At 40.1% G+C, this 18992-nt stretch overlaps 1 protein-coding gene across 1 annotated transcript in view; it reads left to right on the forward strand.

The window, feature by feature from the left end:
- Positions 1-18526, forward strand: part of DACH1 (dachshund family transcription factor 1) — a 354082-nt gene extending 335556 nt beyond the window's left edge. Inside the window, exon 11 of the mRNA XM_039369714.1 lies at positions 17842-18526. Within this exon, the coding sequence (XP_039225648.1) occupies positions 17842-17879 (38 nt within the window). The 3' untranslated portion in view covers positions 17880-18526. The remainder of the gene's footprint in view (positions 1-17841) is intronic.
- Positions 18527-18992: the final 466 nt, after the last annotated feature.

Genomic DNA, 18992 nt, shown 5'->3' on the forward strand with positions numbered 1-18992 from the left:
ACAGAGCAGTAGTTGTCCTTGGAATAATATACTGTTGCTTTCATCATCGGCTATGACATTTAAAGCAAATTCCTATATTCTTTATCATGGCGCGTCATCAGCTTATTGAAAGATCAACCATCCCACAGTCATTTTGCAAAGAAAACAAATGAATGACTAAATTCCTCTAAGTATGGCACCATCAGTTCAGTCCCATTCTAAACTAGTCAAAGTGGAAGGAAATTAAATCTGTAATGAGGAGATCACAGAATTTTGCAATGCACTGAGCAAAGTTTAAAAAAAAACACCCAATATGGTGGATTACAAACGGGAAGATTATGTCCGGGTACTCCCTTCATGTTTCCAAGTAGGGAAACAGAAAGATGAATAAAGGTTTCTACTACCTCTAGTGTGATCCACCTCAATAAATAAAATCTGCAGAGCACCTCTGAGTTCTCAACCTTTTTAATGCTGCGACCCCCAACCGGTCGTAAGTCGAGGACTACTCAACTGGTCGTAAGTTGAGGACTACTCAACTGGTGCAGCACCGTTTGCAAAATGGGACTTTTGGCGGGCTCAACAGGGCAGAGACAGCCTGGACAATTCCTATTGGCTTTTGAAAGCCAATAGAATTAGACTCTATTCAAGAGAGTCTATTCTATTGGTTTTCAAAAACCAATAGAATAAAAGGGAGTAGCACAGCTAAGGAAAAGGGGGAAAAAATGGTGGACTGCATTGTTTGGCGACCCCTGTGAAATGTTCGTTCAACCCCAAATGGGGTACCGATCCACAGGTTGAGAACCACTGCCTTAGATTGATCCAAACATGTGGGGTGTTTCCTACTGGTTTATGCTTATTCACGCAGCCATTGTTTTATCTGGCTCTGATAAACCCTCCTGTTTTGTTTGCTCTTTAAACAGCTTTAGAAAGGAGAAAAATTCTCAAATTATATTTTGTGGCCTTGAAACACCTCTCATTTCCCTCCCTGTGGGGTTGTGGGTGCCTGTACGTGTGTTTTCTTTCATAATTGATTGACAAAGATTCCGTATGAAAATATTCATTATGTACTTTCCTCTGGCTTCATTTTCCCCTCCCTTAACTAAGGATAAGTGGTGGAATTATAGTGCAGTGCACAGAAGTGAAACAATAATAAGTTTATTTCCTGTCTTCTGGCACAGCACTCTGGTATTTTGGCAGCTTTTCAGCTCTAGCAAATCAATTAAAGGCAACTTTGATTAAGTTAAACAAAAGGTAGTATTGATTGCTGACAGTAACCTATAAATAGGCTATTGTTTCATAGTGTTCATGGGTCACTGTTAGCTACACCTTTAAACTAGACATTATTCTATTTATCGTCTCAAAGCAAAGCTTGTATCACAGTTAAAGCATACTAACTTAGTCATTTTGGGGTTACTTTTCTTTTTTCTTTTTTAAAGAAAAGGAGTCTCTCTTAAAGCCGCAGATATTCATGTTCTTTTTTTTTCCCCAGAAGCCATCTGTATCTTGTTCTTTAAACTAGATGCTTAAAAAAAAAAATACAATCTCATGGCCTGCTTGGGAAAAAAAAATAATCTTCTTGAATGAAGTGTTCTATCACTCTATTAAGACAACTGATGTCCAAAAAGTTTAATCAGGCTGGAGTAAAAGTCAAGAATAATATTGAGGGGCAGTGAAAATGTTGACTGGGTCAGGCGTTTCAAAAGGAAAACAAAACGAAAATGTAATCTGGTGGTTTTATTATTATTATTTTAGCAATAGCACTTAGGCTTACATACTGCTCCATGGTGCTTTTATAGGACTCTCTGGGTTGTTTACAGAGTCAGCAATCTGGGTCCTCATTTTACTAACCTCAGAAGGATGAAAATCTGAGTGAACTTTGAGTCAGTCAAGATCGAACTCTAGACTGTGGGCAGAGTTAGCCGGCAATACTGCATTCTAACCACTGCACTACAAGGCTCCTATTTTTCAGGCAAAACCATGTATTATGTTTATGCAAAGGATTTGCAGAGTGTTCACCTTCCCAATTATATTATGCAAAGGAACCATGAGCATTTCTGTGTCAATGCTGCAAATACTGTATATTCTTGCTTTGACAATATGCAGAACTTTCTGGTATTTTTAGAGTTAATGCAGAGCAGAAGAGGTTAAAGGGAAAGAGAGAGGAAGGAAACCTTTGACCTTCATACTAATTGGATAACGGGAGGGAACATGCTGATAATTTAATTGCTCAGGGGAAGAGAATTTAGATCTTGGCATACCTCCGTTATGCCTGTGCTGACATTTTGTAACAATAAATGACTTTTAGGAAAATATGCCTGGAAGTTCTTTGAAGTGTTTCATTAGCCGGAACCATAACATCCTGGACTTGTGGAATTCTGTAGCAACATCTTGCCACTGTCTTATCATTTCTTGTTCTGATATTAAGAACATAAACCTTTATATTTAAACAATTCCCTTAATCGTGTAGCCCATATCCTTCCTTTTTATAGCCAACCAGGGTATTTACAAAGTATGGACACAAAATGTAAGGATGGCAACCACAGTAGTGTGATCCAGGCTTTGCCTCTTTTTCATGTGTGTCACTGAATTTATGTCTGCCACTGGACCAATACTGTATCTGAAGCTCTGCTTCATACTTCTTGAATTCCTGTACAGATTGAAACACAAATTATCCTTCCTTTTTTCCACTTATCCCAAAGTTGTGATGTAGGTCTTTAATCAGTAAGGGACAATGATATACAGAAATGAAGATAGGGCATTTTAAACTATCTGTGCAAAAATGTGCCTATTCGGGAAAAAAACAAAAACAAAAGAACTATATGCAAATTTTCATGCATGTGTACAATGCATGAAAACGTCTATAAATAATACCAAAATCAGGCATAAGGATCCTTTACAGGAAGAATGTGATTGGAGGTGTTCTCATAACAGCTTCTTTTCATGTTTATTGAGACGACAAGGAATGGGGCTGTCAACTCACAGACTTGAATTGTCAGCATGTAAAGCAGGAGAGAGGATTGTCCTCTGCCTTTACTGTGGCTTACAAGGGTTGTTAAAAACTGTCCCTTAAGGGATCACCCTCTTCTCCTTCAGTGTAGAGGACATCCACAACCAGAATTTAGGATTAGTGGTTTTCTCTCCTAAGCTCCCCCACGCCACAGTTCTGCTAAAAGAAAAGTACCTTGCATGCTATGATTGGCTATGATCGTTAATATATAAGGCAGCCAAAAATTTACTTCCTGGAGTATCCATCTGTTTGTTTCAAGCTTCAGTAAGTAAAAAAACAAAAAAACAAAAACCTTCGATGTTCTCAAGTATAAAAGAGAACATTAAGGAAACTTTTGGTAAGATAATGCTATTTCTACTGCGGCTTAAACAACCTTACATATTATGCCCTTCTGCACCCCATAAAATTTGATTTCAATAAACAGAGCTGAAATCTAAATATTCCTGACATACACACCTGTGTATGCGTGATCCGTGCGAGAAAGAGACAGGGTGTTCTAAAGCCCAAGGACTCAATCGTGTGCACTCTTATTGAACAGATTTGCCACTGAGATCAGTACAATTGATTGCTAATTGTCACTGAATTATTTACAAGTTATGTCTTTTAAGTCACAAAGTCCTTAGTGGAAATCCGAGAGAATTAGAATGGAAGGTCAAACCAGTCAAGGACTCCCCAAATTAAATTTCCCAAATTAAAAAAAAAAAAAAATATCCACAGAAGGGTGTTTTGTTTTTGTTTTTTAAAAAATTCCCTTTGTTTTTATGTTTCAAAGTTCAAAAAAAAAAAAAAACGGCTTTGCATTATCCTGATTCCCTGTAGCTGGGGACAGCATATACTCTCCTGCCAGGATCCTGTATGTGTGTGCGTGTGTTTTCCTACTGTTCAAACCATATTAATGAGAACATCATTTTGGAGAAGTAATTATTTCTATTTGTCTCGTGTCACACTTTCTAATTCCCCTATATTAGCACAGCCAAAGCAAATTAATTGCTTTTTCAGCAACTGAACCTTATCCAAGCAGGAGCTGGGATGCTTTTTCTGTTTCCCATTTTCCCAAAGTGGAGGGTGACCACATTTTCCCTTGATCCCGACTGAAGCTCAGAGACTCTCTTTTCAGACCTTGTAGACATTGCTCACTTGATGAAATGTACAAGTTTAAACTGAGCTCCCAGGAAAGATAAAAGTTCTGAGCTGCAAGATTATACATCAGAACTGTTAAAGTGAAATTAAAATTAAATGAATGAATCTCACTGAAGCAAAAAAAAAAGCCGTAATTAATGGTTCCCTTAATTGTCTTCATAAAATATTTGCATGGGTCTAATTTGCATAATTTGCATGTATTAATTAATCTTTCAAAGGAATTTTGTGCTGAGAGAGGCCAAAAGTATCTCTTTGTTTTATTTAACATCTAATGAAATATTTATCTTCTTTAATGAACTTCTCGTTTTCATTAAAAATAAAAGTTACACAAGTTTGTGTGTTTTAAAAGGTTGTTATCACTGAAGAGTTTTTTGGTTTTAGTTTTTAAGGGAAAAATAAAAACCTCTTTTGACAGCTACATCTAAAACAATGAAGCATTATCATGCCTTAGTGACAATCCTGCAGTTTACAAAATTTTTCATCCAATGTTTTCCATCGGTTGGGTTGACCTGTCAAAAACAACAGGTTAATTTTCCTAAGCTACCGTGTTTTCATTTGAAATAACCCAATTATTTTGGGGAGTGTCGTTGACAAAATCTAGCTTGGGTGATTTGCAAAAGCGGGGCAGAAGAGGGTGGAAAATGAATTAAGAATAATGAAGCAAAACCTGCTGAATGTATGTTATTAGAGTAAAATTGAATAAACAAGGTTAAACTTCATAATTGCAAGGATAGGTCATAATCAAATGAAGTAAAAGCCTTCATTTTAGATGATGATAATAATAATAATAATTATAATAAGATCTTCAATGGAAGGGAATTCAAAAGGAGAAACCGTCCTGAAGATAGAAATTAATATTGAAACTGTCAGGTTAAAATCAGAATGGGAAAGCATTAGGAGATGAAATGTGATGAAGTGCCCTGCAGAAAGCAATTTTCTATAAAAGTTATGGATCTAAAAGGACAGTGATTAGTCTTTCAGATGCAAAGGTTAAGGCTATTACTTAAGAAAGGGACCACCTCCATCCCAATGGAAATGCATCAAGTAGTTAATATTGGAGCAAATCGTAATGGAGGAACGCAAAGAGATAGTTACAATGCAAGATTGCTGCTTTACAAAATTTAACATGGTACATAATAAGATTTATGAATGAGAAATTCATTTTTCAAGGATAAGTACAACCCTGTTAGAACAGTAAACCTGTACTTGAACTCTGCACGCGGTTGTGGCTTCCTACGACAATGAAGAGAAATTTATTCAGTCGAGGGACACAATGCAAATGCACTCTCTCTGTTATTGGTGTAAATCCTTTGAAAATTTTGAAAACTCCCTAATGAGGAGAAGAGCACTGCAGAATGTGTTTTAGAAGAGAATACCCCTCTGGTGTGTAGCTTAGAAATAGGAGCTGAGTAAAAACACTTTGGGAAAGTGCCACTTAGAAAGTAATTTGAAATTGGCCCATGGAATTATCTTCACAAGGAGATATTTTTTGTCAATCTACAGCTATTCTGTACATATCTCTCACAACCACACAATTACCATTTCCTTTGAAAAATCAGTATAATTTCAGAAGCGGATTATGCCAATTTATCTAATTTATCGGTCTGATCCTTATGTTTCACCTTAAATAATTTTCAGGGGCCATTGATATAAAAGAAGGGTAGGTCTGCATGTAAATAGAGAAGGTAAGAACATAATAACTATGTATCATCAAGTGTACAGTTAGTTCTCAACTTAAATGTTTCATTTAGTGACCATTCAAAGTTACAACAGTACTGAAAAAAATGACTTATGACTATTTCTCACACCATCATTGCAGCAATCCTTATCGTCACGAGATCAAAATGTGGATGCTTGGCAACTGACTCATATTTATGACGTTTGCAGTCATGTGATCATGTTTTATGACCTTCTGACAAGCAAAGTCAATGGGGAAGCCAGATTCACTTAACAACTGTGTCACTAACTTAACAACTGCAGTGATTCCCTTAACACAGGAGTCTTCAAACTTGGCCCTTTTATGACTTGTGGACTTCAACTCCCAGAATTCCTCAGCCAGGCATGCCTGGCTGAGGAATTCTGGGAGTTGAAGTCCACAAGTCATAAAAGGGCCAAGTCTGAAGACCCCTGCTTTAACAACTGTGATAAGAAAAGTCATAAAATGGGGTAAAACTCACTTGACAAGTGTCTTGCTTAGCAGCTGAAACTTTGGGCTCAATTGTGGTCATATGTTGAGGACTACCTGTAGTTATTAAGGAGTAACACTGTTGTATCCCTCTTGCACATAGCTGAAATTAGGATAACTGAGGAAAGAATGAGTGAAATTCCAGGCATCAGACTCCACAACTATATTTTGGCCCATGTCAAACTATCATCTAACAGAGATACAAATTCTATATGAACAGATGAGGTGGAAAATAATATTTCAAATTATTACAACTGGTCCCAAGGCTACCAATTAATTTTATAGAGTACGGCTAGCAAAACAACATTTTTCCAGCATTTTTCTTGCATCTGACAAGAATTAAAATCTAATTCAGTGATGGCGAACCTTTTAGAGACTGAGTGCCCAAAAACTGACCCTGCCCCGCTCCACCCCCTACCCCGCCTTCTCTCTGCCCCATCCCGCCTGCCCACAGGGTCACTCACCGCCTCCAGGGCCCACTGCAGATCACCCAGCAGCACTATGGCGGCCACACCCTCTGCCCGCACCCCGCAGCATCAACTGTGCAAGATGGGGCGTGAGGGCAGAGTCTTGTCTACGCTGTCTGGCTGCCATGTCCTTGGCTCCACTGCTCCATGTGGGTCATGCTCGGGGGCGACTCTCCTCTGGGGGGCTGCTGGTGAGGAGGGGGTCACAGGGGAGGCAAGGCTGGGGCAATGGCAAGTGTGCCCACAGAGAGGGCTATGAGTGCCGCCTCTGGCACCGTGCCATAGGTTCGCCACCACTGATCTAAATTATACCTTTACCAGTACTTATTAGGTGGTAGAGAATATAATCAAACTCAATGCAATTTACTTTTGAATAGGTATAAAATTAGATTACAATGTTGGGCAACTCAAAAATGTTTATTGCTAATCCTTTTGTATCCTTTTTGTATTAATTTCACTTCTCAGACAGTGTTTCTGCTATTGCCATTACATTCATTCCTACACGATGAACTTCAATTGCTAGCCCAACTCTTCCATCTTACTGAGTTTGCCTGTAGTGTTTGCAGAGGGAAAACAAGTTGATAGAATAGCAATGTAGCAATGGTATGCTTTTTTTTTTCTTACTGAAAAGCATCATAATGTTTCAGCTAATATTTATATAAAAAAAAGACATTTTCCTATTATGTTCTTACTTTTGAAAAGCTTTCAAAAACAGTCTGGAGTAATTGCTAGCATATGTTCCAGTAGAAACTCACATTCAAAACAAAACATCACCAAATACTGAAAAAGTATATAATTATATACTTAAAATTAGGACAGTTATTTTACTTTTCTCTTTGCTGTTTTGACAAGATTTCCCTTGATGACGAACAGCAAGCAAAACAAGTTAACAAAACCACAGGAAAAAAAATTGACTTTAGGAGAAATGTATTTGTCACTATATCACTTTGCAATACATAAAAATGCAGCAAAGGCTTTGAGGTATTCAGGCTTAGTTTCAATACCACAAAACATAGATTACCATTAATTTATTCTTTCCCCTTTTCTGATGTTTCTTTTCATCTGTAGATCAGGCAGTGCTTTCATTAGAGATGTTAAGCTACAAGTGGTAAAATAAAGATGCTGATTGAAGCTAAATTGAGATGGCTAAACTTTTTCAGGGGATACTGCAAGAATACTACTGTTTTGTTTAAGGTTTCCAAATGTATTGCAAAATAACATACAGTATTAGGAAAATTATTTCCTGGATATATTTTTTTTTCTCCACAAAGTGGTTAAGCCAATCCTTCTCCTTTCCTAACCCTCATGATTGTCATTGGACACTTTTCTACTCAGTTCCAAGAATGTGCCCATTGCTTTGATTGACTGACTTAACTTTCTTCAAGCTTCAAGAAGAAAATCATGAACCGTTCGTGAAAAGGGAGGTAATTTTCATCCAACCCTTAACACAGGGGTGTCAAACTCAATTTCACTGAGGGCCGCATCAGCATTGTGGTTGCCCTCGGGGGGCCGGGTGGGTGCAGCCAGCGTGGGTGCGGCCTACTGGGTGGACGTGGATGGAGTGGGTGTGGCCTACTGGGTGGGCATGACCAGCTTTACATCGTTCGCATCAAGGGTGCCTGTGGGGGCCTGGGCAGGAGTGGGACAGATCTGAGGGTCTCTGGCAGAAGGGGGTGGGACCGGGGCAAGCGCCAAGGCATGGTCCATTTCTTCATTCCTCACAAAGAGTGATACTTCCCCAGCATGCACCCAGGGGGCGGGGCCAACGCGGCAGGGGCTGGTTTCTTGCTGTTTCTAGATAGCCTTGTGAAGTTAAGACTGAATGTGTTTCAGCATAGATGGCCATCACAAAATTATACATTGGCTCCTGGCCGGCCTGGGCCAGGGCCAAGGCACTGGGGGCTGTTCCCTCACTGTTTCCAGGATGGCTTCGCGGGCCACATGAAACCACTTTGTGGGCCGCATTCGGCCCCTGGGCCTTGTGTTTGACATGTCTGCCTTAATCCAACAATAATAACATGAAAACATTTAGAGTCCTCTTAGATAGGCCATTGAGTCCCATCTTCTCTTATGGAGAAGAAGAGTTGAGTCCTCTTTCTTTAGAAGAGTATTTTGTTCCCTCTGCTGGCATAATTGTTATCATGGAGGGATCCTTGGGTGCTCTCTGAGCTTGCTTGTTTTCTTGCAGACGTTTCATTATCCTAACTAGGTAACCATCATCAGTGCCAATAAGGCAGGGGTGTCAAACTCAATTTCATTGAGGGCTGCATCAGCATTGTGGTTGCCCTCAGGGTGTGTGTGGCCAGGATGGGTGTGGCCTACTGGGTGGGTGTGGCCTATTGGGTGGGCGTGGCCAGCTCTACATTGTTCGTGTCAAGGGTGCCTGTGGGGGCCTAGGCAGGAGTGGGACAAATCTGGGGGTCTCTGGCAGAAGGGGGTGGGACCAGGGCAAGTGCCAAGGCGTGGTCCACTGGAGGAGCCTCGCTGCCTGCCGAAACCCCTCCACAGGAGCCCATCAAGCCAGATATGTGAAGTAGGCCAGGGCCATTTTCTGGCCTCTTCCAGGCGATGGTGCATTTCTTCATTCCTCACAAAGGGTGACACCTCCCCAGCATGCACCCAGGGGGCGGGGCTGACATGGCAGGGGCTGGTTCCTCACTGTTTCCAGATGGCCTTGTGGAGTACCGCACAAGCCTGAGCGAGAGACGGCTGGAGCTGCAGAGCTGTCAGGGCTCAGTGGAAGCACCAGGATCAGCGCTTCTTCGGGACTGTCAGGGCTCAGCGGAAGCACCAGGATCAGTGCTGCTTTCCAGCTGATCAGCACTTCTTCAAGGCTGTCAGGGCTCAGTGGAAGCGCAAGGATCAGCATCAGGCTCCAGTTGGAGCTTGGCGCTGATCCTGGTGCTTCTGCTGAGCCCTGAAGAAGCACCAATCAGCTGGAATGTTGCAGCATCTTCAGGGTCTTGTGATTTACATTCAGATGCTTGGCAACTGATTCATATGTATGACGGTCACAGTGTCCTAGGGTCATGTGAAGTAACCAAAACCTGCTGCAACCACTCAGCAGACAGAGGGAAATAAAAACCAAACACCCCCCCACCCCACCCCTGCTGCCAATCCTCAACAGAAATGCTCACAACAATGGAAACCTCGGACAGGAGGAAGAGCACTACCAGGTGGGCAGGCAGGTGTCTTGCTCGGCTGTGTGCATTGTAACTTTGAACAGTCACTAAGCGAACTGTTGTAAGCTGAGGACTACATGTACTTTATCACTTTTTTCCTTTTGGGGGGGGGTCATCAAGTTTTTGACACCTTGCTAGGCGACTGGTAGTACTCAGATGTTTCCATATCCTAAAAGTGGTACAATGAGAGAAAAGGTTGAAAAGCCCTGTATTAGGAGACCTTGGTGGGTCTCGAATTAAATGTAATAACCCTAACCCAAGTCCATTTCTGTGCTTGCCGCTGAATTCTTTGTCTGCCTCCCCTCATTGCAGAGCGGGACATATTTTTCTAGACTTGCAGATGTAATAAATAAATGGCAAGCTGTGTAATGACATAAGTTAATTCCAGGCGAGTTATAAATTCTGATGATGGACGTGGAAAGCACTTCAGATAGTAACCATAGTCACAGCCTTCATTTGCTGTGTTCCATTGTACCGAAGTAATAGGCAGAGATACACTTGATCTTAATTGGGTGATATTTATGTATGGTGCTCTGTTCTATGTACATGTTTATAGTTGTTGTTTTTGAAGCTGCAAGAGCTAGAAGTTGCTCATGTTGATTAATATTCTTTGGTAATGCACAATCACTTGGGGTGACTGGAGATTCTTGGGCTGAAGGAACGGAGGAAAAAAACCTGAGTCCCTAAATTATTATCACTTGGAAAAACTGGCATTAGATGACACAATCTCTCTCTCTCTCTCTATCTCTCTATCTCTATCTATCTATCATTCACATATGGTATCCATCATTAATTTACTATTTGATTTCAGTTGAGTTTAAATATTAATCTATTCCCTCCCCCCTCCTTAGACTGACTCTTATGCATTTATTCAGTAAACCCCAGGCAAATATTCTCTTAGCTAGGGCCAATAACAACTGCAATTTCAGTCAGGACTGCACCTCAAGTGACTTATCAATCTTAGGGTGATCTTTTATTCCCAGGCAATCAGCATTTGGAGGAATTCTCTGCATTAAGTTCTCCCCAGAAGCAGAAGGTGTCACCATGAACTCCTTAGACCAGTGGTGGTGAACCTATGGCACGGGTGCCAGAGGCGGCACTCAGATCCCTCTCTGTGGGCACGCACGCCATCACCCCAGTCCTAGGCCTTCAGCTGGGTTTTATAAAACCTTTTTGCTTTAGGCCTCCACCGCCATGTGCGGAAAAAAAAAAAAGGTTCAATCAGTCAATTTCAACTTCTTGCGGGAAAAAAAAAGATCTTGCAAAGTTGGAATTGATTGATTGAACTTTTTAGTCCCACCCAGTTTGCCGTTACCACTGCAGCCACGCCTACCCGATGGGCCACACCCACCCAATGGGCCACATCCACCCAGCACGCGACGATGCATAAGTGGGTTTTGGGTTGCAGTTTGGGCACTCGGTCTCTAAAAGTCACAGCCTTCATTTGCTGTGTTCCATTGTACCGAAGTAATAGGCAGAGATACACTTGATCTTAATTGGGTCTTAATTCGCCATCACTGCCTTATACTGAGCTAGAATACTATTCTTTATTGAAATATTTACAAACAGGTGGAATGTAATGTAATGGAATGGAATAGAATAGAATAGAATAGAATAGAATAGAATAGAATAGAATAGAATAGAATATTCTTTATTGGTCAAGTATGATTGGATACACAAGGAATTTGTGTGTCAATAGATAGGTAGATGATAGATAGATAGATAGATAGATAGATAGATAGATAGATAGATAGATAGATAGATAGATAGATAGATAGACAGAGCTTTCCTGTAAGCCTTAGGTATGTATATTTCTGAAGTTAAATTACAGGAGAAAAGACTCAGTAGCTGATAAGGCGGCTTTCATTTAGAAATTACCTTCCTGTTATGATCGCTTCCATTTTAATAATTCTAAATATGTTTCAGCTTTATCTTAACTCTTTCCTGTCGATAAGAACTTAAATGTTTCAGTGCATCAGTATTGTTTTGGATCTGTGGTAAACAAGTACTCCTTTATTTGCCTCTTTAATGAGATCTATGGAGGGGAGGCAGAAATTGATTCTAACCTTAATTAGTTCCCGCATTGTAGTATTTTGGTAAGGGCTAGAGTTTGTATTCCATCTGTTGCAAGATGTTCCTTTTATTTGGATTTCCTGATGCTGTTTTGTCAAAAATTGCATGAATCATTTTCCATTTGTTTGCCTTTGTCTCCTTTTCATTGTTGTGGTTCCTTTTCCTTCAATTATTCAAGTGCTGCGTTGAATGGGGGGTTAGGATTACATGGCGATTCACGTTCACCCTGCCTTATTAAAACAAATAAACCCAGCAGTTCTATAATCTGAACGCTCTTGAGCTCTGGATCACAGACGCTTTTATCAACATTGGGATGAAGGGGTTGTGTGCTTAGGAGCTTTCTTGTACAGCTGTTAAACGAAAAATGGCAAATAGCATTAGATGCCTGCAAAAAGTTCAGTGGAAACAAAATAGCTGCTATTTTCAGTGACCATCCCTACTGAGAGGAAATGCTTTCCTTTAATTAAAAAGTTGATTGGGAATGAAAGAGTGCCATCCAAATGTCCTGTGATGCCCACCAACGTGAGATTATGAAAGGCTATAAACCGGGGGTCTTCAAACTTGGCCCTTTTAGGACTTTTGGACTTCAGCTCCCAGAATTCTTCATCCAGGCATGCTGGCTGAGGAATTCTGGGAGTTGAAGTCCACAAGTCATAAAAGGGCCAAGTTTGAAGACCCTTGCTATAAGTCATCAATAAATGAACGGAACCAAACTTTCCTTTGTGGTTGTTTGGCTGAATATGGAATCATGTGTAATACTGTTTCTGTAATAACTTGCCATTCATTTCTGGTCATAGCCTTGACTGAAAACTTCCACCTGGATTTCTGATGGTTCTGTTTGGGAACGAGATTCTGAATGTGTGTGTTGCATTTTACTGAAATTGATCCTATAAAATAGGGGTGCCCCAATCTCTGGTCTGCAGCCCCGTAGTGGTCCGTAGCCTGTTGGGAGCCAGGCCACACCAGCAGCGAATGAGCACTTGAACCTCCATTTGCACAAGCAATGGGCGTGTGCATGAAACTATCCCTTCCCTCTGCTGCCGTCTCTGCCAGTCAGAGAATCTGGAAAGGTTAGGGATCGCTGCAATTAAAGAATACTATGAAACAAATCAATAAAACATACCAAATTACGAGTGTTTAAACTGTGTTTAGTCTCCAAAGATTGAAATTTCAAACACAACTACAATAACAATAACATTGCAAACAGATTCAGCCATTCATCTGGATCAGCAAAGAGACTCGATTTTTAGATGAAGCTGGAAGTTAATGAGAGTAGCATCTAATAAAGGAGAATAGAAGGATAGAAACAAGGGATAGAATCAAGATCACGTGAAGTGTTAATACCACTTTACAATGCCTTGGTAAGGCCACACTTGGAATACCGTATCCAGTTTGGTCACCACAATGTAAAAAAGATGTTGAGACTCTAGAAGAGTACAGAGAAGAGCAACAAAGATGATTAGGGGACTGGAGGCTAAAACATATAAGGAACGGTTGCTAGAATTGGGTATGTCTAGTTTAACGAAGAGAAGGACAAGGGGGGACATGATAGCAGTGTTCCAATATCTCAAGGGCTGCCACAAAGAAGAGGGAGTCAAGCTATTCTCCAAAGCGCCTGAAGGCAAGACAAGAAGCAACAAATGGAAACTAACCAAGGAGAGAAGCAACCTAGAACTAAAGAGAAACTTCCTGACAGTTAGAACAATTAACCAGTGGAACAACCTGCCTCCAGAAGCGGTGAATGCTCCAACACTGGAAGTTTTTAAGAAGAGACTGGATAGCCATTTGTCCGAAATGGTATAGGGTTTCCTGCCTGGGCAGGGGGTTGGAGTAGATGACCTCCAAGGCCCCTTCCAACTTTATTATTTTTATCGATCATCGCACAGTCAGCCAGATGTTCAGACTGGATTTGGCATTTTGTCTACCTATCGAGTCCTTACCCAGGACCTGGGATAGGCAGATGTGAATGTTTGATGGTATTACAGATATCGTCGCAGGATGGAAGCAGTTCCTAATAAGGCTGCCTTTTGCAATTGACTAATAGCGAATTTGTCAATGCCAATGGTGTTCAAGTGGTGCTCCAGTTGTTTTGGGATTGCACCCAAGGAGCCTATGACTATTGGTACTACCCTTGCTTGCTTTTGCCACAGTCTTTCTATTTCTATTTGTAGGTCTTTGTATTTTGTTATCTTCTCCAGTTCTTTCTCTTCTATTCTGCTGTCTCCAGGCACTGCCACGTCCACTATCCAGACTTTTTTGTCTTTCTTATCGACAATTGTTAAGTCTGGGGTGTTATGTTGCAGGTGCTTGTCTGTTTGAATTCTGAAGTCCCAGAGCAGTTTAATTTTATCATTTTCTATGACTTTCTCTATTTTATGATCCCACCAGTTTTTGCTTACAGCAAATGATATTTTTTGCAGATCTTCCAATGCACCATTGTTGCTACTTTGTCATGCCGCTGCTTGTAGTCAGTCTGTGCAATCTTCTTGCAACAGCTTACCAGGTGGTCCACTGTTTCTTCAGCTTCTTTGCATAGGCGGCACTTACTGTCTGTTGCTGTCTTCTCAATTTTGACTTTGTATGCATTTGTCCTTAAGGCTTGGTCTTGTGCAGCCAGAATTAGTCCCTCGGTCTCTTTCTTCAATTTTCCTGCTCTTAGCCATTGCCAGGTTTTATTATTATCTGCTTTCCCAGCTATTTTTTTCATGTATTGGCCATGTAGTGCTTTGTCTTCCCATGCCTCTATTCTGTTCTTCATTTGGTCTTTCTTGTAGGCCAGTTTGGTCTCTCCAGTAGTTAGTAAGCCTTCCTGATATACTAATTTCAGTGCATCTTCATCATTGTTCTTCAGATATTCTTCCAAAGCCATTTTTTTCTTCTTCAACCATCTGATGTACTTGTAGCATTCCACGCCCACCTATTTGCCTTGGTAGATAAAGTCTATCAATGTCACTGCGTGGATGAAGGGCATGATTCATTGTCATTATTTTTCTGGTCTGCCTATCCATTGCTTTTAGTTCTGCTTGAGTCCAGTCCACTATTCCAGCTGTGTACCTAATGACTGGGATTGCCCAGGTGTTGATTGCCTTTATGGTATTTCCTCCATTGAGTTTGGATTTTAAGATCTTCTTCACTCTCTTGATGTATTCACCTCTAATCTTTTTCTTGACTTCAGTGTGCTTGATGTTGTCAGCTTGAAGGATACCCAAGTATTTGTAGTACTCTTCCTCATCTAGACTCTTAATGTTATTTTTGTGGGGCATCTTGATTCCTTCAGTTTTCATTATTTTTCCTTGTTTGATAGTAAGTGTGGCACATTTGTCCAAGCCAAACTCCATTACAATATCTTGGCTATATATACGGACAGTGTTGAGCAGCGATTCTATTTCAGATGATGTTTTTCCATACAGCTTCAGATCATCCATATAAAGGAGGTGGGATAGTCTGGCAGATGTTTTTGATGTTTGATAGCCATGTCCTGAGTTATTCAGTATTGTTGACAGAGGAAACAGTGCAATAACAAATAGTAATGGTGATAATGAATCTCCTTGAAATATTCCTCTCTTGATATTAACCTCTCCCAGCCTCTCACCATTGATCTGCAACTGTGTCTTCCATTGTGCCATCGATCTTTGCACAAATTTTCTGATGGTTCTACTGACTCCTGTTCTTTCTAGGCACTTTATTATCCAATCATGTGGCAGAGAGTCAAATGCCTTTTTGTAGTCAATCCATGCAACATTCAGGTTGGTCTTCCTTCTCTTGCAGTTTTCCAAGATCATTTTGTCTATTAGGAGTTGATCTTTTGTTCCTCTGCTGTTGGGGCGGTTTCCTTTTTTTATTTTTATTTTTATTATTATTATTATTATTATTATTATTACTATTATTACTACTACTACTATTATTATTATTATTTGAAGTTCAGGATTGAGCTGTGAGGTGTCCTTAGTGCTATCTGAGCTGGGTTGTTTTCTTGCAGATGTTTCATTACCCAAACTAGATAACATCATCAGTGCTGGTATTGACATTGTCAGGATGGCAGTCATGTCAGTACCTTTGCACCCCCATTCCTTTGACCCATCAGACTGCAACCATCATCTTCAGTTTGCTGACCTCCCATATTCCTGACACTTCCTCTGCTTCCTTTTATGCCAAACAGATGACTGGGGTCAATATTTTGGCTGTCGTGAATGTGAAATAATGCTGAAACCCAATACTTACCCTGGAAAATCAGCTTGAAAGTGTATTTTAGACATGTCAGATCATTTGACATGCAGACCTTAGCAGTTTGATATAAAAAGACCCAATATAAGAACTGATTCTTTAAACCTCTCCCTTCCTCTCCACCCTCAAAAGGTGTCAATAAGACTCAGAGCTCAGTTGTGATAAATAGGCAGCAAAGTAGATGTGGTAGACAAATTTTAAAGCAGGGGTGGTCAATTCATTTTCCCAAGGGCCACATGAGAAACTGAGATGTTGTGGAGCAGGAGTCCCCTGTTGTGGAGGACCAAACCAATAGAGCTGCATGCACTCATGCACATATGTAATTTTTTTTTTAAAAAAAAATCACTTTTAAAATAAAAGCAATTCACATAAGCTATACAGGGACATCCAAAGATGTGGTCCGGGAGCTATAAAATGCCCAGGTCTGTTGTAGACCTTTCCATTTGATAGCATGCTTCTGTAAATAAGGGATCAAAAAGGAAAAAAAATATATCTTCAGAAATAAGTGCAAATACGATACAGCTTTCTTTTCCCATCAGAAGGAAACCTCTTCTTTGCTGGCTGAAGAATGACTACAGCTGCAAAAAAACAAACAAAAAAAACCCCAAACCCCTTTGATGCTTTTTAAGAGGAAAAATCCTCTTTCGTTGATGGTGTTCCAGAAGTAGATTATGGAGTAGATGGAGTTGTCACATGATTTTGTATTATGCCATTAAGTTAATGACATCAGAGCTGTGGATTTATAAAATTAAACTATCCCTTTCCCCCCAAGTGTTTGTGGCAAAGAGCTATTTTTGGGGTGGGAAACACCTGCTTCCCTGCAGGCCTTTTACTTATTCCAGTATTGTAGGCCAGATGTGTTCTGTGAATCAAAAAGTTATTTTGGTATGTTTAGCAGTTATCTTTCCAAGAGCACATCAAGTGCCCTTCTCTTCAAGTCTCCAAAAAATATTTATATTTCAGTTCCTTTACCAGTCCGCCGTGTGATTATTTAGTGGTTTCTCTTAATTGAATTTGTTCAATTTAAACGTCCGCTTGACTCCAGTTGACTCTTTTTATTACTAAAAGAAACCGGATGGAATTTGAATCAGTTGTTAACACCACGATTGTTTAAGTGAATCCATTTTTCTCCAATGGACATTTTTTTGCCAGAAACTAGAAATAAACACTAGAAACCGCCCCCCCCCAAAAAAAATTGGTCATGGTCATGTGACTTGGCATGCAGCAATGGCTGTAAATGCAAGCCTAAGTACTCACATGACCATAGGTGGATGGGGCCATTGTAACTTTGAAATCAGGTCATAAGAAGCTCTGGCGAGGTCTGTCATAACATCTAACCATCACTAAGTGACTGGCCATTACTCTTGTTTAGAGTGACCTTCAATCCAGGGCAGTCAAAGTTCACATAATTAATGTAATATCATGTAACATTAATTGATAACATTAATAACAAAGTTCACATAATTAATGTAACATCAGCATTCTTAATCGATAATAAATGCATCTTCTCTACAAGATGAAATATGCTGTTGGGATATTATTGTGAGAAAGAGTTTGCTAACATCTTTCTTCTGCCTGTTTCAGATGGAAGACTTTATCTGAAAACTACTGTTATGTATTGAGTTTGTCCAGTCGGAACAATGGGGGTTACAGTCCAGAGGACTCTGCAGTAAAACATCCAGTGTTTCAGAAGTTCTGCAAAAAAAGGAAGGTGCTTTGCAGAAAACTTTTATCACTTCACCTAGCCATGTGCAGAGATTTTAAGCATTTGACGGGAGCATCCTCATTGCATTGCCCAAGCTCCATCCTGTGTTACAGAAGACGTTTCTACAACTTACGTAGCTTTCTAGTAGCTACCAGAAAATCTGTACTGAGACACCAGAGCAGAACTATATATTCCCATTTTCAATGGAATAAGACTATATTCTCTTCTGAATATTTAGGCACATCAAGGAAATCTTCCACTTCTCATCTTAAGCACTCTTATGCCAAACCAGCAAGATGGTAGAAAAAAAAAAGATAGGCATCAGACAATGGCTAAAAAACTGAGGTTAGGAGTACACAAAACAAAATGTTATATACCATTTTCTTTTCTTTTTCAAAATTCTGGGAAATGGATTTTTCACACAGACTTTGCAAGGTGATGAGATACCTTATAGAACTTAAACCAGTTTTATCTCAAGAAAAGAAGTACAGAGTTTCAACAGCATTATTTACGATTTACAGTAATCGCAAGAAGAAGAAGAAGAAGAAGAAGAAGAAGAAGAAGAAGGAGGAGGAGGAGGAGGAGGAGGAGGAGGAGGAGGAGGAGGAGGAGGAGGAGGAGGAGGAGGAGGAGGAGGAAGGCTTATAATTTGTCATGTTAAACTGTCAGTATAAGAGGGATGATTAAGTTGTTCCACATTTCTGAAACTGTTCAGGTGTACAGTATATAACAGAAAAACCACTCACAGAAAATATTATGTATGCAGTAGTATACTAGATTTTAGGAAAACAACAATTTTAGAGAATATGTTTTGTCACCCTGTTGGTCCAAATACCATCTTTCTAATTTTAACGCATGCAGGCATGTAAATATTTGTCTTGAAGTCACAGTGTTAATGAAGGGAATCTTAACTGTCTGGGAGGGGCGACAACCTTTGTATGTATATACTGAAAGAGGGCACTTTTCGGAGTGGATCGTGGCCCCAAATCAAGTCAAATCCCCAGAAATATTTTTCTATATTAATGTCATA

This window comes from Crotalus tigris, unplaced genomic scaffold (genome assembly GCF_016545835.1).
Source record: "Crotalus tigris isolate CLP2741 ecotype Arizona unplaced genomic scaffold, ASM1654583v1 scf7180000021207.2732985, whole genome shotgun sequence".
Classification (NCBI taxonomy): domain Eukaryota; kingdom Metazoa; phylum Chordata; class Lepidosauria; order Squamata; family Viperidae; genus Crotalus; species Crotalus tigris.